The sequence below is a fragment of the Oncorhynchus mykiss genome, chromosome 15 (assembly GCF_057628025.1).
Source record: "Oncorhynchus mykiss isolate SJ-2025 chromosome 15, ASM5762802v1, whole genome shotgun sequence".
Classification (NCBI taxonomy): Eukaryota; Metazoa; Chordata; class Actinopteri; order Salmoniformes; family Salmonidae; genus Oncorhynchus; species Oncorhynchus mykiss.
The window spans coordinates 61,800,732-61,824,065 of NC_143036.1; the positions used below are offsets into that span (position 1 = coordinate 61,800,732).

Below are 23,334 nucleotides of genomic sequence, written 5' to 3' on the forward strand. Positions count from 1 at the left end.
ATTTTTCTGTCATAATCAGTGAAAACGTTATTGATTTGTACTGCTTTAAATGACATTTAAAATGACATGTTTACTCAAAATAAAAGGTTGTAAAAGTATGCTAGACATTTATAGAAGAAATCATACCTAGTTTGATGTTTCTGTGACAAACAGAGAACTAGTTATTGATTTGTACCGCCTTAAATGGCATTTTATAGATTTGATGTATTTCTATGAAATCAAAACTGGATTTTTTTCCTAAAAACAAAGGTTGTAAAAGTATGCTAGACATTTATAGAATAAATCATACCTAGTATGATGATTCTGTAATAATCAGTGAAAACGTTATTGATATATATTGGTTTAAAAGGCATTTTATAGAAGTTATGTGTTTCTATCAAATCAAAACTGGATTTTTTTCTCAAAGCAAAGGTTGTGAAAGTATACTAGACATTTATAGAATAAATCAAACCTAGTTTGATGATTCTGTGACAAACTGTGAATTAGTTATTGATTTATACCGCTTTAAAGGCCATTTTATAGATTTGATGTATATCTATGAAATTAAAACCGGAATTTGTATTCAAAACAAAGGTTGTAAAAGTATGCTAGACGTTTATAGAATAAATCATACCTAGATTGATGTTTCTGTGATTAACGTGAAATAGTTATTGATTTATACCACTTTTAATTGCATTTTATAGATATGTTTTTTCTGTCTATCAAATCAAAACTGTAATTGTTCAACGACAAAAAAGATTGGAAAAGTATGCTAGACATTTATAGAATAAATCATACCTAGTTAGATTTTCTGTCATAATCAGTGAAAACGTTATTGATTTGTACCGATTTAAATGACATTTTATAGATGTTATGTATTTCTATCAAATCAGATCTGGAATGTTTACTCAAAACCAAAGGTTGTAAAAGTATGCTAGACATTTATAGAATTAATCATACCTAGTTTGATGTTTCTGTGACAAACGGAGAAACAGTTATTGATTTATACCGCTTTAAATGTCATTTTATAGATTTTATGTATTTCTATAAAATCAAAACTGGAATTTGTCCTAAAAACAAAGGTTGTAAAAGTATGCTAGACATTTATAGAATAAATCATACCTAGCCTGAAGATTCTGTCATAATCAGTGAAAATGTTATGGATTTATATAGGTTTAAAAGGCAGTTTTATTGATGTTATGTATTTCTATCCAATCAGAACTGGAATGTTTACTCAAAGCAAAGGTTGTAAAATTATACTAGACACTTATAGAATAAATCAAACCTAGTTTGATGACTTTGTGGCAAACGGTGAATTAGTTATTGATTTATACAGCTTTAAGTTGCATGTTGTAGATTTGATGTATTTCTATAAAATCAAAACTGGAATATGTATTCAAAACAAAGGTTGTAAAAGCATGCTGGACATTTATAGAATAAATCACATCTAGTTTGATGATTCTTTGACAAACGGTTAATTATTGATTTTTAAATTTGTAAATTGATTTTGGTGAATGTCTGTTGATTGTCTGGTGAATGTCTGTTGAATGTCCGAATGTGTGAATATAAAACCAACTTTACCTCGGTGTCAATTGGCTGTTTTAAGATAACGCAAAGCCCGTGCTTTAGCAGAGTGACGTCGGCCGCGTGCCTCTGACAGGATGGATCTTGAGCGCAGAGTAGCCGAGTGGGTGGAGAGAACCGCGCGCATGCATAAAGACGGAGCACCATAACCAAAATCACGCACTGTCATTCATGCGTTTGGTCTTCAACCGAATCCTTTCACGGACTGTCTTTACACAAAACGAGGATGAGGGAAGAGTCACGCGGGTTCTGTTTTCTTAATTGTTTTTTATTCATCTTCAGCGCCCGGCAATGGGTGTCCGCGAGCAGGAACCTGCGCCCGTGCAATGAGGTAAGAGCGCGCAGCTCGACATGTTCGGCAGAGGCTGTCACACTGTTATTTATAACACTGTTTTAAACTACATTAAATAAGCAAGCCATGACATTGCCACCAAGTGCGCTGAACGCACAATGTGTAATCATCTTATACTAGACTATGTCCCAACCATATTTATCATGTTTATGATACGAACGTTATCAAATGGGTCAAGAATTAACATTAACCAGAGGATTATAGGCTACAACCTTCTGCCAATCATTGTTATAAAATGCCTATTGGCGCGGAATGGAGTTGAGATATACGATGTTATGGGAGCCTTCTTTGTTTGTGGTGGGAATTAAAATGTGTTGGTCGCCTGTTCTTCTTATCGGCTTAAATCCTAAACATGTTGACAAATTATAAGGCTCCATAATATGATGACGCAGCGCACTGAGCCGATCACTTGGCATCCATCCTCGTCCGTGCTGCCTTCCGTCGATGTGCGGGAGTAATATTACCGCTGAGTAAGAGGAAAACAGAGGAGGGAAGGACAGCTGAACAGCAAGGGCCCTGGCACTGCATTATCCGGTTAGATTGATCTGTTATGGCAATGATATCAACTCTCTAAGGAAAAAAGCTGCCTGGAAGCCATCTATGTCCCAGCCTTCTCCGTATTATTTGATCTGAAAATGATTGAGTGCTGTCAGATTTGTGTTCCAGAGTGTGTGCCATTACACTGCCAGATCTACACACACACACACGCACACACACACACACACACACACACACACACACACACACACACACACACACTGATGGATTAATGGATGATGGATAGGTCACACTGGTACTAAATATCTCCTCTGTATCCATGGTGACCATGATGTGTCACAAGGAGACAAATTATGCACATTAACCTCAATACCCTTTTATCTAGCTCCAAATCCACTGCACAGGCCCCATATCCACTACAGTACCAATATTTACCCACCAGCCCCTCCCCAGACTCCAGTTGCCTCAGGGGAAAGCAGGTGCATTCCTCTTGAAAGGGGTTGCCATGGGGCATGGTACTAAGGGATTTCTATAGCTACCTCTCATCTAGCTGATATATGGCCTCACATATTGAGAGTCTGTTATGTGTGTGTTTGCTTGTGTGTGTGCCCATGTCCCCAATATTTGTGTGGAAATAGCAGGAACAATACTTGTTAGCGCTAGAGAGAGATGATGATCTATACAAAAGAGCTCAGGCTTATCTATACTCCATGCACAGCCGTAAACTGTCTCTCGCTCTCTCTCTCTCCATCCTCAGATTCCTCACCCTCTCTCTCTCTCTCTCCATCCTCAGATTCCGCACCCATCTCTCTCTCTCTCACCCCCTCTCTCTCTCTCTCTCTCACTCACTCACTCACTCACTCACTCACTCACTCACTCACTCACTCACTCACTCACTCACTCACTCACTCACTCACTCACTCACTCACTCTTGTTCTCTCGCTCTCTCACACACAAACACAAACACATTTAGCATTAACAGAACCACATACAGTCAGTATATACACACACACACTCACCCACTTTGAATGCAAAAATGATTTGGGTGGCAGTGAGCTGTTTGTCGGTGGTCCTGATTGATTGCCATGGCAATGCTGGGTGAACAGAAGGTTTGGGAGGATGGGGGAAGGGGACGGGGAGCAACATGGTGGTGGAAGTGAAGTGTTGCATGACTGGCTGCAGATAGAATGCTTAGAGACAAACCTCCATGGCCTCCAAAACAAGATGGCCATCCAGTCTCCTTATGCCTTTTCTCTGTGGGGATCCTCCCTCTCTCTCCCTTTCTCTCTCTCTCTTTCTCTCTCTCTCTCTCTCTCTCTCTATCTATCTGTCTCTCTCTCTCTCTAACTGTTTTTCCCGGTAGAAGTTATAATGTCATTGACCTGAAGTGACCTGTTCACACCTGGCTTACTACTTCGTAGTAAACAAACAGAAGAACAAATGCATACGGCTGAGACAAAGATGAGCGGTGATAACCCAGAGTATTGACTTAACATACAGCAGAGCCGACCCCAGTCTCTGACTCTGTCATCAGAGCTGCTCAGAGACCATGATGGTGACTCTCTGTTCATTTTGAATGGAGCTTTCTTCTCTTTCCGTCTGATTTTGTTTTCCTTATCTGCCCCGCTTCACTGATGACAACCTGCTCTACCACTGGCTTTCCGTCATACTTGATGTTGGCTGTTTAGTGCGCCTATGCAGCTTATTAGATTCATTTGGTGCATGCTGTCTTGAAAAACAACTGCATATGACGAGTGAATGGGTGTTCTGGCACATTGACGCAGAAATGACAAGGAGGTGTCACTAAAATGAAATGCTTGCAACCTGTTCTGTCACTGCAGATTTAAGTGTGTCTTAGATTGTTTTATCTACTGGGTCATGTGTGACTGATCGTGACTGTGTTTTAGGTGAGTGTGAGTATCATGCTCTAATATAACTACTGTGTGATTGTGTATCTTCCAGACAGACTACTACTATGAGTATACAGAGTGTGACAGTGTAGGGTCTCGATGGAGGGTGGCCATCCCCCACATTCTGGGCACCTGCTCAGCCCTGCCTACTCCCGCCAGAGGAACAGACTGCTGTGAGTAGTGTGTGTGTGTGTGTGTGTGTGTGTGTGTGTGTGTGTGTGTGTTCATTCACATTTATTTCACCTTTATTTATTCAGGTTTGCCTCATTTAGATAAAAATCAATTTTTCCAGAGAGACCTGTTCAAGATAGCAGTGTACGTTCATGAGAGAGAGAGAGAGAGCGAGAGTACAGTTGAAGTCAGAAATTTACATACACTTAGGTTGGAGTCATTAAAAGTAGTTTTTCAACCACTCCACAAATGTATTGTTAACAAACTATAGTTTTGGCAAGTTGGTTAGGACATCTACTTTGTGCATGACACAAGTAATTTTTCCAACAATTGTTTACAGACAGATTATTTCATTTATAATTCACTGTATCACAATTCCAGTGGGTCAGAAGTTTACATACACTAAATTGACTGTGCCTTGAAACAGCTTGGAAAATTCCAGAAAATGATGTCATGGCTTTAGAAGCTGCTGATAGGCTAATTGACATCATTTGAGTCAATTGGAGGTGTACCTGTGGATGTATTTCAAGGCCCACCTTCAAACTCAGTGCCTCTTTGCTAGACATCATGGGAAAATCAAAAGAAATCAGCCAAGACCTTAGAAAAAAAATGGTAGACCTCCACAAGTCTGGTTCATCCTTGGGAGCAATTTCCAAACGCCTGAAGGTACCATGTTCATCTGTACAAACAATAGTACACAAGTATAAACACCATGGCACCACGCTGTACAAACAATAGTACGCAAGTATAAACACCATGGGACCACGCAGCCATCACACCGCTCAGGAAGGAGATGAACGTAGCTTGGTGCGAAAAGTGCAAATCAATCCCAGAACAACAGAAAAGGACCTTGTGAAGATGCTGGAGGAAACAGGTATAAAAGTATCAATATCCACAGTAAAATGAGTCCTATATCGACATAACCTGAAAGGCCGCTCAGCAAGGAAGAAGCCACTGCTCCAAAACCGACTACGGTTTGCAACTGCACACAAGGACAAAGATTGTACTTTTTGGAGAAATGTCCTCTGATCTGATGAAACAAGAATAGAAAAGTTTGGCCATAATGACTATCGTTATGTTTGGAGGGAAAAGGGGGAGACTTGCAAGCCGAAGAACACCATCCCAACCGTGAAGCACAGGGGTGGCAGCATCATGTTGTGGGGGTGCACTTCACAAAATAGATGGCATCATGAGGTAGGAAATTATGTGGATATATTGAAGCAACATCTCAAGACATCAGTCAGGAAGCTAAAGCTTGGTCACAAATGGGTCTTCCAAATGGAAAACGACCCCAAGCATACTTCCGAAGTTGTGGCAAAATGGCTTAAGAACAACAAAGTCAAGGTATTGGAGTGGCCATCACAAAGCCCTGACCTCAATCCCAAAGAAAATTTGTGGGCAGAACTGAAAAAGCATGTGCGAGCAAGGAGGCCTTCAAACCTGACTCAGTTAGACCAGCTCTGTCCGGAGGAATGGGACAAAATTCACCCAACTTATTGTGGGAAGCTTGTGGAAGGCTACCCGAAATGTTTGACCCAAGTTAAACAATTTAAAGGTAATGCTACCAAATACTAACTGAGTGTATGTCAACTTCTGACCCACTGGGAATGTGATGAAATAAATAAATGCTGAAATAAATCATTATCTTTACTATTATTCTGACATTTCACATTCTTAAAATAAAGTGGTGATCCTAACTGACCTAAGACGGGGAATTTTTACTAGGATTAAATGTCAGGAATTGTGAAAAACTGAGTTTAAATGTATTTGGCTAAAGTGTATGTAAACTTCCGACTTCAACTGTATGTATACTGTCTAGGTGTGAATGTGTCTGTCACATTGTGTGTGTGTGACCCTCCTCTCTCCCTGTCTATCTATCTGTCTGTCTGTCTGTCTGTCTGTCTGTCTGTCTGTCTGTCAGCGTTCTCGTGTGCGGTGGGAGAGTTCCTAGAGATGTCCGCTCAGCAATGTACGCCGTGTGCTGCCGGCTCCTATTCGCTGGGCAGTGGGGTGCGTTTCGACCAATGGGACACTATCCCTGCCGGCTTCACCAGCCTGGCCACCTACATGGACCCAGGACCCAGTGGAGAGGAGAGTCAGGCCTGTAATAGGTAACACATGTCTGTTTTCCTGTCCTTGTGGGGACCAAAAAGTTGATTCACATTCAAAACCCTAACTCTTAACCCTAACACCTAACTCCTAACACCTAACTCCTAACCCTAACACCTAACTCCTAACCCTAACACCTAACTCCTAACTCTAACCCTATCCCTAACACCTAATACCCAACGCAAACCCTAAACTTAACACCTAACCCTAAACCTGATTCCAACCCTAACCCTTAACCTCTAACCCTAACCCTAATTGTAACCATAAACATAAATTAGCCTTTGTCCCTGTGTTGAACATTTTCCTTGTTTTACTATCCTTGTGAGAACTTCTGGTCCCCACAAGAATAGTACAACACACACACATTTACTACACATTTAGTTACACACACACACACTCACAGTCATCCTGTATTCTCTTTCTCTCTGTGTACTGTAGCTCGTCGTGGACGCCACAGGGTGTGTATCTGGAGTCTAGTCGTGATGAGTGCACCGTGTCTCTGGTCTACGCTGTGCATCTGGAGCAGCAGGGCTCCGTCTCCTTCAGCTACCAGTACCCTGACAACAACATATTTTTTGAGTTCTATGTGAGTCTGACTCTCTCCTCCCTGCTGAAGCTTATATCAGTTCATTTATTACCCTTTTTTGTAGCTGGTTGACGTACGTAGAGATAAAAAGTGGGTCTTTTTTGCGGTAGCAGAGAAGACTTTAATTGTGCATTAATATATTTTTGTACATCAATGGCTTTACATCAATGGGTTTTACATCAATATATGTGGGCAATTGAGTGCTTTTCTGTGGTGAGGAGAATTAGCTGCTGATTGAAAGCGAGAGAATCATGTGATGCAATATTCTGAGTGGTTACCGTGGTGATGCGTATTCAGGTCCAGAACGAGCAGTGTCAGGAGATGGCCCAGACAGATGATCAGAAGTGGATCAAACTCACCACCAACGGAGAGTGGGACACACACACGGTGAGGAGGAAGGCAGTGTGTGTGACCCATGTGTGTTATATGATTGGTGTGTGTGATGTGTGTAACATAATCTGTGTGCAACATATTGTGTGACTTGTGACTCAGGTGAATCTGAAGTCTGGCACTAACATACTGTACTGGAGGACGACAGGGATCCTGGTCGGAGGGAAGATGGTTAAACCAGTGTTGCTCAGGAACATCCAGATTGAGGGTAAAGACCGCTCGTACCCCTACTCCCTATCTTCACACTCACCTATATTCTCTCTCCCATTCTGCATGCCTCTGTAATGTGTTTGGTCAAGGCAGTGTAGTATCACAAGTTCTTACCCACTCCAGAACTCGCCCTTCTTAGATCTAGGAAATGAGACCACAGAGACGACAGCCGAATCTACATCTTAATGAATTAATGTGTCTCTTTCTAGGTGTTGCCTACACCTCGGAGTGTTTCCCGTGCCGACCAGGCTGGTTTAGCTCCTCCCCTGGCTCCTCCTCCTGCCAGCCCTGCCCCAGGAACACATCGTCTAACAAGGGAGCCGCCTCCTGTACTCCCTGCCCCGACACACAGTACTCACGTATGTACTAGACACACACACACACACACACACACATTGAAATGTATCAGTAGATACCAGTTAAAATATCCACTGTCTCTCTCTCTTGCACTCTTTCCCTCAGATGAAGGATGGTCACAGTGTAAGGAGAGGCCTCCGTGTTCAGAGAAGGATTACTTTCAGATCCACACAGCCTGCGACAGCGAGGGAAAGGTAAGTCACACACATATATAGTGTGCATATAGAGAGAGAAAGCTGTGGTCATATACATTAGATTACAATACATAAGACATCCTGTGTATAGTATCTCTATGGTTGTGATGAAACTGCTGTGGTTGCCGTGGTGACAGACTCAGGTGATGTACCGGTGGGTGGAGCCGAGGATCTGTGAGGAGAATGTGACGGGCGCTGTGGCACTGCCCCCTACAGGGGAGAGAGAGGCCTGCCCTCCATGTAACCCTGGTTACTACAACACTAACGACTCCACCTGCTTCCCCTGTCCTCCTGGAACACACTCTGACGGCACCTCAGGTACACACACACACATACTATATGTAAACATAAACAGTGCACATACACACACTTACAGTACACACACACACACACCCACGCCTGTATTGCTGTATATTGAAATGTGTTGTTGACGGTTGTGTGTGTCTGTCCCAGTGTGTGAGGAGTGTCCTGCGGGGACAGAGCCAGTACTGGGGTATGAGTATAAATGGTGGAACGTCCTCCCTTCCAACATGAAGACTTCCTGCTTCAACGTGGGCAACTCCAAATGTGACGACATGAACGGTGAGACGTGTCTCGGGTGATTAGGGTCAAGAGATATGTGATACGATTGTAGTAGTACACATGGGTGAATAGTAAATATGTCTAATATAGACATCCTGCTGGGTATGTAATATCTCTGTGTCTCTCTGACTGATCTGAGCATAGATGTCTTTTTAATAGATATGAGGTGTCCCTCAGATTGTTATTATTTTACCTTTATTTAACTAGGCAAGTCAATTAAGAACAAATTCTTATTTACAATGACGGCCTCCCGGGGAACAGTGGGTTAACTGCCTTGTTTAGGGCCAGAACGACATACAGTATTTTTACCTTGTCAACTCGGGGATTCGATCCAGCAACCTTTTGGTAACTGTCCCAACGCTCTAACAACTAGGCTACCTGCCGACCCTGTAAGGAATATAGATGTGTGTTTAATAGAATGTGTAATCACAGTAATATGTTGTTGTTCAGGCTGGGAGGTGGCAGGGGATCACATCCGCAGCGGTGCTGGAGGCTCGGATAACGATTACCTCATCCTGAACCTGCATGTTCCTGGCTTCAAGTTAGTCTTGGCTTGACTGCATATTATTGTTAGAGCTCTCAGGTTTTTCCTGGTTAGGTCATATGGTCAGAATGAACACATGGCTATGATTATTGTGAAATATAATTCTTTATTGGCCCTGTGTGTGGGTGTGTGTGTTCTGTCAGGTTACCCACATCACTTGCTGGGATGACCGGGACTGAGTTTGGCCGGATCACCTTCGTCTTCGAGACAATCTGCTCTGCCGACTGTGAGCTCTACTTCATGATGGTGTGTGTCGGACCATTCACATCTGCACGAGTGTGTGTCTAGGATCTCAGGGAAATGTTACTGGCAATATCAACAGTGTGTCAGCCAGTAAATCAATATTACCCAACCCAACATAGTCAGTATGACATAGCCAATACATGAGTGACCTACTTTCATATTGCTATTGGATAAATACATATCAATATCTATGTTTGTTAGTAAAGCCATATAAAGCAGAACAGGGTTCCCCAACTGGCAACCCGCTGAGCTCAAAGAAATAATACAAAATGTAACTGTTGGACATAAAACACTGTAAAAACACACCAGCAATCAGTTACCAATTGTAAAAAAAATCTGTTCCCACATATAATAGAGAGATATATGTGACTGTATACAAATGTACGCAAGGTTTGAAGTTATTATGTTTTAGTCAAATATTATGTTTGGGCTTCTTGCGGTCAATCCGCGGCTGAATCTAGTTGATAATCCCTGCAGTAGACTCAGTGAAAACAATCCATGTATCCAAATGAAACCAAAGTATATTTGAACAAACACAACTAAATCACAGTACACAATCTACACAACTAAATCACAGTACACAATCTACACAACTAAATCACAGTACACAATCTACACAACTAAATCACAGCACACAATCTACACAACTAAATCACAGTACACAATCTACACAACTAAATCACAGTACACAATATACACATCTAGTCACAGTACACAATCTACACAACTAAATCACAGTACACAATATACACAACTAAATCACAGTACACAATCTACACAACTAAATCACAGTACACAATCTACACAACTAAATCACAGTACACAATCTACACAACTAAATCACAGTACACAATCTACACAACTAAATCACAGTACACAATCTACACAACTAAATCACAGTACACAATCTACACAACTAAATCACAGTACACAATCTACACAACTAAATCACAGAAAAGCAGTGAGATTTCAGATAAACCAGTCACTGTGTCAATTGTAAACCAGAGTGAGCCGCTGCCATATAAACCCTGTGTGTGTGTCGCCCCCTGTAGGATGTGAACAGGAAGAGCACCACGGTGGTGGAGTCATGGGAGGGCACTAAGGAGAGACAGAGTTACACACACATCATGACCAGAAATGCATCCGTATCATACACTTGGGCCTTCCAGAGGACCAACCAGGCTCAGGACGTGAGTACACACACACTCGCACAAAACTCACAAAACACATACACTCTCTCACACACACACATAGTGACACTGCACACACACATACTACACAGACACACTTACATACATATACATATGTACTTACATATAATTTATTGACGTGGGTGTATCTAGGTGCGGCGGTACATCACAGATGTTGTGATACTCTACTCGGTGAGCGTGACAAATGTCCAGGATGGCGTGGCATCTGCGTGCCGGGCCTGCGCCCTCCTATCCCAGAGTTCTCAGCGGCCTGGGTCGTGTATTCCATGCCCAGCTGGGTTCTACATTGACAGAGACACCAACCGGTGCCAGGAGTGCCCCCCCAACACATACCTGTCTGGTCACCACACATATGGAGAAGACGCGTGTCTGCCCTGTGGCCCCGGGAGTAAGAGCAACAAGGTAATATATTACACACAAACACACAACTCATATCATCACACAACCATAAGTTACAAACTTACAAACTAACCTTACGCAACCATTATAATCATTAGAACCACTTTATAACATTAAATCCTCCTAATCTAAAATCTCAGGGCCATAGTTCTATGAGTTTTACTCTCATCCAGATCAACAGTTAACCGTCTATGGTCTGGATAAGAATGTTTTTAGCATTGGTACTATCATGTGTGTATCATGTGAGCCACTATTTGTTCGATGTGTGTTGACTTGATGCTATTGTGCCCCCTCCTAGGAGCACTCTCGTTGCTATAGCGACTGCTCCTTCAGTCACACGGAGCACAACCGTACCCTGACCTTTGACCTGAGCTCTCTGAGCACCGTGGCCTCGCTCACCATCGGCCCCAGCTTCACCTCTAAAGGCACAAAGTACCTCCACGTCTTCAACGTCAGCCTGTGTGGACACCAGGTAACACACACACACATTCACACACACACACATTCATGCACGCACACATCAGCTTGTGTGGACATTAGATAACACACACATACCTCAGAGTTGTCGTTGTGTGTTCTGTTTCAGGGGAAGATGGCAGCTGTCTGCACAGATAATGTCACCGATCTCGCCAACAAGGACATGGGGAGTGATTCCACCCAGTTCGTCAACTCAGTGGACAGCTTCATCTGTCAATCAACCATCATTCCTGCGGATGGGCGGGGCTTCAGGATGGCTCTGGCATCCCAGTCTATCAGTCTGGCTGATACCTTCCTCGGTGAGATTGCAATAGAATAGTGCCTTCATAATGATTATAGGACAGTGCCACAACCACTAGTAGTCATATATCCAGAGCACAAAGTATACTCTTGATCTAAAATCGGATTTATTTTCAATCATTTCATTTGAAAGTTGTTTTCTCCATCTCTTCCCGTCTCTCTCTCAGGAGCGACAGTGGACAGTGATTTAGACGGAATAAACGCCAGACCAGAACTCTTCTCTGACAACTCAAAAGGCATTCCAGACATCAACTTCTTCTACAGGTAGGCCAGCGTAGAGCTAGACGCCATAGAACTGCATTCATAGTCGAATGGTTCCAGTGAAGATCAGTCTGTCTATTATCTATGCGCTGCCTATTATCTATGCATATTCACTTTACCCACACCTACATGTACAAGTGACCTCGACTAACCTGTACCCATGCACATTGACCCTGTATATAGCCTCATTATTTTGTTACTTTGTATTTTTTTTAACTTTAGAGTATTCAGTAAATATTTTCTTCATGCTTTCTTGAACTTTGCTGGTCAAGGGCTTGTAAATAAGCATTTTACATTAAGGTCTACACCTGTTGTATTCGGCGAATGTGACAAATAGAATTAGATTTTTGTGTTTGTGTTTGACTCTCTCTTTCTCAGGTCTACTCAGGCGACTGGATCCTGTGAGCGTGGTCGGAGTGCGGTCATGACAATACGCTGCAACCCAGAGAAGATGGACCGCGGGCAACTCACAGTGCCCAGGTATACACACCGGTCTGACTGTCTGCTCAACGTCACCTGTCTGACTGTCTGCTCAACGTCACCTGTCTGACTGTCTGCTCAACGTCACCTGTCTGACTGTCTGCTCAACGTCACCTGTCTGACTGTCTGCTCAACGTCACCTGTCTGACTGTCTGCTCAACGTCACCTGTCTGACTGTCTGCTCAACGTCACCTGTCTGACTGTCTGCTCAACGTCACCTGTCTGACTGTCTGCTCGACGTCACCTGTCTGACTGTCTGCTCGACATCACCTGTCTGACTGTCTGCTCGACATCACCTGTCTGACTGTCTGCTCAACATCACCTGTCTGTCTGCTCAACATCTGAGCTGAAAACGTTTGTGTATTATTTGTGTGTGAATTTTCATTAGCTCCTTCTACATTTCTCCTGTGTGCATGTGTGTGTGCAGTGCGTGCCCTGCAGGTACGTGTGACGGCTGTACGTTTCACTTCCTATGGGAGAGTGGGAGCGCCTGTCCCCGCTGCACCCAGGATGACTATCACCAGATAGAGGGAGCCTGCAAGGGAGGGGTCCAGGTAACCTACACTCCCTATATTCCCTCTCTCTTCATCTCCTTTTACACACTCATGCTACTCTTACTTTCACCTCTTGGTATTTCAATTTAACCTACTTTCTCTCTTTCTCTACTCTCTCTCTATCACTTCCCCCCTCCTTCCATCTCACCTCTCTCTCTCTCTGTAGGTGACTCTGTCTGTGTGGAATGAGCCAAAGCTGTGCACCAAAGGCATGTCCCTGCCAGCTAAGAGCTCCGCCCCATGCGAGGCCATTGCCCTATGGCTAAAGGTGGGGGTCGGGGGCGGGGCCTTCTTAGCTGTGCTGCTCGTCTCTCTCACCTTCTATTTCTGGAAGAAGAACAAGAGGTGATTGCCTGACACCTGTTAATAAAATAACCATCCCAGCCATATTCCAGGGCTGTCTAACCCTGTTCCTGGAGAGCTTCCCTTCTGTAGGTTTTCACTCCAACCCCAGTTGTAACCAACCTGATTCAGCTTTTCAACCAGCTAATTATTAGAATCAGGTGCGCTAGATGAGGGACGGAGTGAAAACCTACAGGACAGTAGCTCTCCAGGAACAGGGTTGGACAGCCCTGCCATAGGCTGTAGTACAACGCTCCTGACTCCTGCATCTCTGTGTGTTTCTGTGTCACTATGGCGCCCCATGTCAGGCTGGAGTATAAGTATTCTCGGTTGGTGATGTCAGCCAATAAGGAATGTGAGCTGCCGGTGGCGGATAGCTGTGCCCTGGCCGAGGGGGAGGAGCCTGAAGACGACGTGGTCTACTCCCACAAACCCTCACTGCTCGGCAAGCTCAGGGCCATCGCCAACAAGGTACCTGTGTGTGTGTGTGTGTGTGTGTGTGAGTGTGTTAACCCTGTGTGTATAATCGTGTGTGTTAACCCTTTGTGTATCTCTATCCTTCAGCAGAGGGAGGGAGACAGCAGTGAGTCGGTACAGCTGAAGTCATCCCAGTCTGAGAGATGGGTCTGGGGGTAACGATGAGCAAGAAAGAAGAGAGAGAAAGAAAGAAGAGAGGAAGGAAGAAAGAGGAGAGGAAGGAAGAAGAGAGAAAGGGAGAGAGAAAGAAAGAAGAGTAAGGAAGATAGAAGAGAGGAAGGAAGGAAGAAGAGAGGAAGGAAGGAAGAAGAGAGGAAGGAAGAAAGAGGAGAGGAAGGAAGGAAGAAGAGAGAGAAAGGGAGAAGAGAGTAAGGAAGAAAGAAGAGAGGAAGGAAGGAAGAACAGAGGAAGGAAGAATCGAGGAAGGAAGGAAGAAGAGAGAAAGGGAGAGAGAAAGAAAGAGGAGTAAGGAAGATAGAAGAGAGGAAGGAAGGAAGAAGAGAGGAAGGAAGGAAGAAGAGAGAGAACGGGAGAAGAGAGTAAGGAAGAAAGAAGAGAGGAAGGAAGGAAGAAGAGAGGAAGGAAGGAAGAGAGGAAGGAAGGAAGAAGAGAGAAAGGGAGAAGATAGTAAGGAAGAAAGAAGAGAGAGAGGAAGGAAGGAAGAAGAGAGGAAGGAAGAAGAGGAAGGAAGATAGAAGAGAGGGAGGAAGGAAGGAAGAAGAGAGAGAACGGGAGAAGAGAGTAAGGAAGAAAAAAGAGAGGAAGGAAGGAAGGAAGAAGAGAGGAAGGAAGGAAGAAGAGAGGAAGGAAGGAAGAAGAGAGAGAAAGGGAGAAGATAGTAAGGAAGAAAGAAGAGAGGAAGGAAGGAAGAAGAGAGGAAGGAAGGAAGAAGAGAGGAAGGAAGGAAGGAAGGAAGGAAGGAAGGAAGGAAGGAAGGAAGGAAGGAAGGAAGGAAGGAAGGAAGGAAGGAAGGAAGGAAGGAAGGAAGGAAGGAGAGAGAGAAAGGGAGAAGAGTAAGGAAAAAAGAAGAGTAAGGACGGAAGAAGAGAGTAAGGACGGAAGAAGAGAGGAAGGACGGAAGAAGAGAGGAAGGACGGAAGAAGAGAGAGAAAGGGAGAAGAGAGGAAGGAAGATAGAAGAGAGGAAGGAAGGAAGGAAGAAGAGAGGAAGGAAGGAAGAAGAGAGAGAAAGGGAGAAGAGAGTAAGGAAGAAGAGAGGAAGGAAGGAAGGAAGAAGAGAGAAAGGAAGGAAGAAGAGAGAGAACGGGAGAGAGAAAGGGAGAAAGAAGAGAGGAAGGAAGGAAGAAGAGAGAGAAAGGAAAGAAAGAAGAGAGGAAGAAAGGAAGGAAGGAGAAAGGGAAAGAGAGGAAGGGAGAGAGTTGGTAGGGTTGACACTGAGTTCCACTCCTCTTCATGTCTCCTGGGCTCTGTTTATTCCTGAGAACTCCATCGTGGCTCCAGCCACTCCAGTTTTCTCTGCAAAGGTACTTGTTCCCATGATTCTGACTGAAACTGGAAAGTGGTTTGGCTCTCCACCCTAGACCCTACAACACAGGGGAACACATCCCTGCTTAATGCTATGGATATTATAGGGCTGCAAATGAAAGGAACTGTCACTGTTTTGTATATTTTGTATTGTCATTTGGAGTTTATCTGTACAGTCATGTCTAAAGTATTTATAATTATTAATGTTGGTATGATTCATCTTCATTAAATTCTCACTTGGCTTTGGGGCCGTGTTTGTATTTGTGTGCAGTTATGTTCTGTTAGGTTACACATTATTATTAGTTAATGTACCATGAAAGAAAAATGGCAACACAGTCACACACACAAATAAATCCATTATCTCCCAGGACGTCCCATACTCTCGTTGCAGTTCCATTCGGTAACATAATTCCTCCCCACCACAGTCACGCCTCCAGACCAGTTTCCGCCCTTCTGAGAGAAAATACTCCGCCTGCGACTCATCGACGACAGCAGGAAAGTTTAAATATAGCCTACAAAAAGAATACAATCGGATTTGTTAACTTCTGCATTATCGCGAATTCTACGCTGGAAAACCGGATAGAGGTCGGTCGCAGTAGTCAGGAGATGGTTGAAATGAGGATGAGCTGAACTCGAGCTGGTGCAGTTACGGTACGGATTCATCTCTTTGGTCTGGATACTTCGGCCATGGTGTTTAGGACAAGTCTAAAATCATCCCAGCAGTCTGGGTATCAATCCAGTCTGTGTAATGTTCTAAAACTTGGATGAGAATATATGCTTGTAAAGATTTACGCACGACCAAAGTTATATGTTTACGACGTTAACGAATTAAATCAGAAGTGTGGCCAAAACCATTGGACCTGGCTACTAAACAATGTTGACATTTTCTTTGAACAGAAGTTACATCATAACACTATCAGATTCAAACAGTAACATAACACATCCTAGAGCGAGCAACAATGCTTCTTTCTCGATCCTCACCAAATGTCACTTCCTGTGGTGGCGATGTAGAAAAAAAGATGAAGAGGGAGTGCAATCTGATGTATTATTCTGTATTTGGCCTAAAAGTGATGGTAGATTTCTCTCTCTCTGTGTGTGTGTGTGTGTGTGTTTGTCAGAGCCCACCACACTGTTACTGGCTCGGTAAGTAATTTCCAGAAGAACATAACTAAGTTTCTACTACATAGAACAACAGTAGGCCTACATGAAATAGTTGTGTGTGCTTTGTTTTACAGGTCCCTCCGCTGAAGGCTCGACGGCACCATCTAATTCCTTATCTAAGTGGTAAAATTATTACGAGAACAGTTTACATGTTCAAATAGTATCAATTGTCATGCCTCAACACGACCCCAAGAGGGCAGGCCTTTCCCATGAAAGAAGTGACTAAATCAAAACATTGTTCGGTATATGTTCTTTAGTTTTTCAAATGCATTTTCTGTTATTTCTGTGGGGCTACCTGGAGGTTTTGGCATTGTGCTCGTATATACGACGTTCCCAAACACTTCTATATCAGGAGTGAACTGGATAGCCTACATAATTATGAAAACGTTGCTTTAGTCCATAGGACTCCAGTCACGTTCAATCTTGAGCAAACTGCCCTCGTGGTTCCGCTGAGGAATTACAGCGGAGTATATTTTCACTGGTACATGTGAAGCAGATGGATAGGAGCTACTCATCTTTATGTATATTCACCTGGGAAAATGTAGGCCTTAGTCTGTTGTAATCTCTCAAAATATCAACCAATTTTTTTTGGGAGCAAAAAACCCTTGACATTTTAATAGATGGGTTAGCTGGACATGTCACGAAAACAATGTGCATGATTCTATGGGGGCAGAAGTCAGCGTCTTGTGGTTCTGGATGACCAGATTGCTCGCCAGAATGAGAAGTGCCATGTGGGGAATCGTAAGTGGCTCATTTTCTTGATACCATGTCTTGTTTTGACAGATTTCATGTCAATGCTATGGCCCAAATTCGCAAGCTAACCAACAACTTTAACGATGTATTTGATAGACAATTGCTCATTGTGCACATGTATTTCTGTTTTAATAAACATTGAATTCGAAATAGAGTTTACATGTTGTCAGCAATGTAAAGCCAACCCCGTGTGTTTTGCTCTATAGTTTTGTAAGCGTTGATTTTGTTGCTAAACAATGTTGTCAGCAATGTAAAGCCAACCCCGTGTGTTTTGCTCTATAGTTTTGTAAGCGTTGATTTTGTTGCTAAACAACCAACCCTTCTATACCTGCGAGTTTTGATTGGTTAACTTTGTTAACGCTGCACTGGTGGTTTCTTGAGGAATTACAACAGTTTCGCAAGTGAGGTGAGTGCAGTATTACTATTTACTAGTGCCTATGGAAATACACTCCGTTGTAACGACTAAAAGGAAACAAGTTCGAACAATGTTTGAAGTCATCGAGATATTCAGTCACATTTGAATTGTCGTCGATTGCTGATCATTTGCAAGGGAGAAACGTACACATTCTTCACAAAAGTTTTGCATAATAAACACTGCCGTTTTATTTGCAGATTGTCACAGCTTCACCATGGCTCGCGGCTGCCTCTGCTGTGTCAAATACATGTTGTTCCTCTTCAACCTGCTCTTCTGGGTGGGTGAACAAACTCACTATACACATAATGATTTTCAAACGAATTGATCTTCTGATTCTGCATTATATTTTATTATTAAATCATAGTATACTAAAGGTATAATAATGAGTAGAGTAATGACACTCATGTATTTATATTTTATTCTGCCTCTTTCAGTTGGGGGGCTGTGGTTTGTTGGGTGTGGGGGTGTGGTTGTCTGTGTCTCAGGGCAGTTTTGCCACCCTATCACCATCCTTCCCCTCCATCTCTGCTGCCAACCTCATCATCACCCTGGGTGCTGTCATCATGGTTACAGGCTTCCTGGGTTGCCTGGGTGCCATCAAGGAGAACAAGTGTCTGCTGCTGAGTGTGAGTGAACTACATGACCCACGATGCACCACACTACATTGCTTGGCACATTGGCAACCTCACCTGCCTCTCTCTCTTCTCTCACTTGTTCCCTGTAGTTTTTCATCACGTTGTTGGTTATTCTGTTGGTGGAGCTGATCCTACTCATCCTGTTCTTCGTATACACAGACAATGTAAGACTCCCATAGAGCCTCCTGTCAATTCAACCCCAGGTTATCCTTCCTCCTATGGTTCCTGTACCCATAGTGCCTCTGCCTACATTTCTCATGATCCACTGTGTGTGCAGGTGAGTGATAACGCCAGACAGGACCTGCAAGAGGGACTTGCTCTGTACAGCACCAACAACAACGCTGGCCTCCGCAACGCCTGGAACACCATACAGACAGAGGTACGGTACCTAACTACTAATGATCTACCATATAACGCCTGGAACACCATACAGACAGAGGTACGGTACCTAACTACTAATGATCTACCATATAACGCCTGGAACACCATACAGACAGAGGTACTGTACCTAACTACTAATGATCTACCATACAATGCCTGGAACACCATACAGACAGAGGTACGGTACCTAACTACTAATGATCTACCATACAACGCCTGGAACACCATACAGACAGAGGTACGGTACCTAACTACTAATGATCTACCATACAATGCCTGGAACACCATACAGACAGAGGTACTGTACCTAACTACTAATGATCTACCATACAATGCCTGGAACACCATACAGACAGCGGTACGGTACCTAACTACTAATGATCTACCATACAATGCCTGGAACACCATACAGACAGAGGTACTGTACCTAACTACTAATGATCTACCATACAATGCCTGGAACACCATACAGACAGCGGTACGGTACCTAACTACTAATGATCTACCATGCAACGCCACACTAATAGCATAGCATTCCACAAGGGAGAGGTGCAATATATAACCCTGTCTCCTCTCTCTCCCTGTCAGTGGCATTGTTGTGGGGTGAATGGGTACACAGACTGGCACACTGCCCTGCAGGAGAAGGTGGTTCCTGACCACTGCTGTCAGGATATCTACCAGGACTGTGGGCGCAATGCCACCAACCAGTTCTGGACACGGGTCAGTTTGTGTTTGTTTACAAATGTCTGATCTTCTCCCTCCCATCAAGGAGTGTGTGTGTATTCCTGTGTAGGAGTGTCCTTTTTCACTTCTCAAGATTGTATGTTTCTCTCTTGTCAGGGTTGCTATGAGAAGGTGGAGGAGTGGCTGGATGACAATAAACACCTGCTGGGAACCATCGCCATGTGTGTTCTGGTCATACAGGTAAGGTGTGTGTGAGTGTGTGTGTGTGTGTGTGTGTGTGTGTGTGTGTGTGTGTGTAATGATGTTGTTGCAGTGTTATTGATGTGACTTCCTGTCTGCAGCTCCTGGGTATGGCCTTCTCCATGACTTTGTACCAGCAGATCCACCGATCCGGGAAGAAGTACGAAGCTTAGAACACACACACACACAGAGTTTGAGGCCCATTACTTTTATACAAAATTATACTCTAAAAAGGCACAAACTTGCACACACACATGCCACAAAACTACTTTTAATTTAGTGTTTATATTTACACACCCATGTATCATTTTGTGCACAAAGGCAATTTTAATGTTTTTTGAGGATCATCTTTATCATTATGTTCTTGGCCGGGATTGAATCCCAGCCCTAGTTCAGTTATGGTGGGTGAGGAAGGGGGGTTGGATTGTGTGTATGTGGGTGTAGGGTTATCCCTCGGTCATCCAGAATAGAATGAATGGCTTGAACACAAAAAAGAGTAGAGGGACAGAGGTTTGGTTTCATGCCTTAGAAATTCTTAAACGGATTAGTTATATTGTATGGATGCATTATTGTAAAACCAGTTACTGAGATGTTCAATAAAAGTTAAGCTTATTCTGTCAAAGTGCTGGCCATCTTTCCTTCAGTTCAAATTCCAATTCTGTTTACTAAAGCATCATTTAGTACTGTTACAGGAGTGAACTATCGTCATCTAGTACTGTTACAGGAGTGAACTATCGTCATCTAGAAACTGTTACAGTAGTGAACTATCATCATCTAGAAACTGTTACAGGAGTGAACTATCGTCATCTAGTACTGTTACAGGATTTAACTATCATCATCATATAGAAACTGTTACAGGCTGGAACTATCGTCATCTAGTACTGTTACAGGAGTGAACTATCATCATCATATAGAAACTGTTACAGGATTGAACTATCATCATCATATAGAAACTGTTACAGGCTGGAACTATCGTCATCTAGTACTGTTACAGGAGTGAACTATCATCATCATATAGAAACTGTTACAGGATTGAACTATCATCATATAGAAACTGTTACAGGATTGAACTATCATCATATAGAAACTGTTACAGGATTGAACTATCATCATATAGAAACTGTTACAGGATTGAACTATCATCATCATATAGAAACTGTTACAGGATTGAACTATCATCAATTTATAGAAACTGTTACAGGAGTGAACTATCGTCATCTAGTATTGTTACAGGATTGAACTATCATCATCATATAGAAACTGTTACAGGAGTGAACTATCATCATCATCTAGAAACTGTTACAGGAGTGAACTATCGTCATCTAGTACTGTTACAGGAGTGAACTATCGTCATCTAGTACTGTTACAGGAGTGAACTATCATCATCTAGAAACTGTTACAGGAGTGAACTATCATCATCATATAGAAACTGTTACAGGAGTGAACTATCATCATCTAGTACTGTTACAGGATTGAACTATCATCATCATATAGAAACTGTTACAGGATTGAACTATCGTCATCTAGAAACTGTTACAGGAGTGAACTATCATCATATAGAAACTTTTACAGGAGTGAACTATCATCATCTAGAAACTGTTACAGGAGTGAACTATCATCATCTAGAAACTGTTACAGGAGTGAACTATCATCATCATATAGAAACTGTTACAGGATTGAACTATCATCATATAGAAACTGTTACAGGAGTGAACTATCATCATCTAGTACTGTTGCAGGAGTGAACTATCGTCATATAGAAACTGTTACAGGATTGAACTATCATCATCATATAGAAACTGTTACAGGATGGAACTATCGTCATCAGATAGAAACTGTTACAGGAGTGAACTATCGTCATCTAGTACTGTTAGAGGAGTGAACTATCATCATCTAGAAACTGTTACAGGATTGAACTATCATCAATTTATAGAAACTGTTACAGGATTGAACTATCATCATATAGAAACTGTTACAGGAGTGAACTATCATCATTATCTGTTACAGGAGTGAACTATCATCATCTAGAAACTGTTACAGGATTGAACTATCATCATCATCTAGAAACTGTTACAGGATTAAACTATCATCATATAGAAACTGTTACAGGAGTGAACTATCGTCATCTAGTACTGTTACAGGTCTGAACTATCATCATCTAGAAACTGTTACAGGAGTGAACTATCATCATATAGAAACTGTTACAGGAGTGAACTATCATAATATAGAAACTGTTACAGGAGTGAACTATCATCATTATCTGTTACAGGATTGAACTATCATCATCTAGAAACTGTTACAGGAGTGAACTATCATCATATAGAAACTGTTACAAGAGTGAACTATCATAATATAGAAACTGTTACAGGAGTGAACTATCATCATTATCTGTTACAGGAGTGAACTATCATCATCTAGAAACTGTTACAGGAGTGAACTATCATCTAGAAACTGTTACAGGAGTTCCCAGTAGAAACAATGCCACCTCATTCTGCAGAATATTACAGAAGTCTGCCTCATGATTCTGAGGTTGTATGTTCAAGAGAGAACGTGCAGGATTTTGTGGCTCAATGGTTAGAACCCCTGTCTCATAACCTTGAGTTTGTGGGTTTACCTCAACTTTACACTTGTGTAGATTTCTGCAACTATTAATGTCAAACATACAAAGAGGAGCAAGAAAAGTGTGAAGGAGTCTGCACCCCCCACCCCCACCTTGCACCACTGTGGTTGAGTTCAATGCCATGACATTGTTGAATACTTGTTTCTGATTGGCTTGAAGGGCATTCTAGATTGGCATTATTTCCATATAAGGCACGGTAGTCAATGGCTGTAGTTCATTACATGTTTGAGCTGCAAAAATAAATACAAATGAATTGAAACCACTGCCATTTTTTTATTAAAATTCATAACAGCAAACTAGAACTGATGGTTTGATAAGCTAAACTAGCAAGTCTGTTTCTTTGGTTACCAAGGCAACTACTGTCGCTATCTAGTAAACTTGTAAGCAACTTCAGTGGATGTTGAAGCAGCAAATGTGTCAAATTATAGCCCTGGTTTAATAAAAGGGATAATCAACTAGTGGCTCTGCGTTATCTGGAAAATAATGCAAATCTGTGGAAGGTCAGTTCCACTCTGCGAGCATGTCCTACCGAGAGGTTATGGGTTCAAACCTCATCTCTTGTGCTTTTATGTACGTTTCAAACAATTCCCCATGCCAAACATACAGAGGGGAGGGTGAAGAAGTCGGTGGCTCTGGTGTAAGGATCTTTTCCATAAGCACAGGGTTGTAGGTTCAGAATATCAGAATTGGGCTGCTTGTGTAAATGCCATATAAACCTTTACTTTTACTCTAAAAGGCGAGTCGCATTACA

General features: G+C 42.6%; 2 protein-coding genes across 3 annotated transcripts; both read left to right on the forward strand.

Annotated features, from left to right (window-relative positions):
- Positions 1-1,540: 1,540 nt before the first annotated feature.
- elapor2b (endosome-lysosome associated apoptosis and autophagy regulator family member 2b) lies at positions 1,541-14,590 on the forward strand. Its single transcript, XM_036944817.2, has 22 exons — positions 1,541-1,894; positions 4,376-4,496; positions 6,416-6,605; positions 7,042-7,189; positions 7,487-7,576; positions 7,682-7,787; positions 7,999-8,148; positions 8,252-8,340; positions 8,478-8,658; positions 8,794-8,922; positions 9,373-9,463; positions 9,610-9,712; positions 10,762-10,899; positions 11,053-11,322; positions 11,618-11,791; positions 11,906-12,095; positions 12,264-12,360; positions 12,736-12,837; positions 13,265-13,391; positions 13,558-13,736; positions 14,042-14,204; positions 14,298-14,590. The coding sequence occupies exons 1-22, from the start codon at positions 1,790-1,792 to the stop codon at positions 14,367-14,369; spliced, it is 3,015 nt and encodes a 1,004-aa protein (XP_036800712.2). The 5' UTR covers positions 1,541-1,789; the 3' UTR covers positions 14,370-14,590.
- Positions 14,591-16,134: 1,544 nt separating this feature from the next.
- On the forward strand, positions 16,135-20,585 carry tsn9 (Tetraspanin-9). Of its 2 annotated transcripts, NM_001165078.1 has the most exon segments (10): positions 16,135-16,345; positions 16,813-16,837; positions 16,930-16,978; positions 18,221-18,300; positions 18,458-18,649; positions 18,748-18,822; positions 18,936-19,037; positions 19,628-19,759; positions 19,880-19,963; positions 20,065-20,582. In NM_001165078.1, coding segments are annotated over 7 exon segments (720 nt in total). In that variant the 5' UTR covers positions 16,135-16,345; positions 16,813-16,837; positions 16,930-16,978; positions 18,221-18,237; the 3' UTR covers positions 20,137-20,582.
- Positions 20,586-23,334: the final 2,749 nt, after the last annotated feature.

Bases quoted from the DNA above. Each gene is read 5' to 3' on its own strand.
- tsn9 (XM_036943670.2), top strand. From the start codon at position 18,238: ATGGCTCGCGGCTGCCTCTGCTGTGTCAAATACATGTTGTTCCTCTTC. The intron at 18,823-18,935 runs GTAAGACTCCCA...CTGTGTGTGCAG, and splicing joins TCTTCGTATACACAGACAAT to GTGAGTGATAACGCCAGACA. The intron at 19,038-19,627 runs GTACGGTACCTA...TCTCCCTGTCAG, and splicing joins GGAACACCATACAGACAGAG to TGGCATTGTTGTGGGGTGAA.
- elapor2b (XM_036944817.2), top strand. From the start codon at position 1,790: ATGAGGGAAGAGTCACGCGGGTTCTGTTTTCTTAATTGTTTTTTATTC. The intron at 9,464-9,609 runs GTTAGTCTTGGC...GTGTTCTGTCAG, and splicing joins CTGCATGTTCCTGGCTTCAA to GTTACCCACATCACTTGCTG. The intron at 14,205-14,297 runs GTACCTGTGTGT...TCTATCCTTCAG, and splicing joins TCAGGGCCATCGCCAACAAG to CAGAGGGAGGGAGACAGCAG.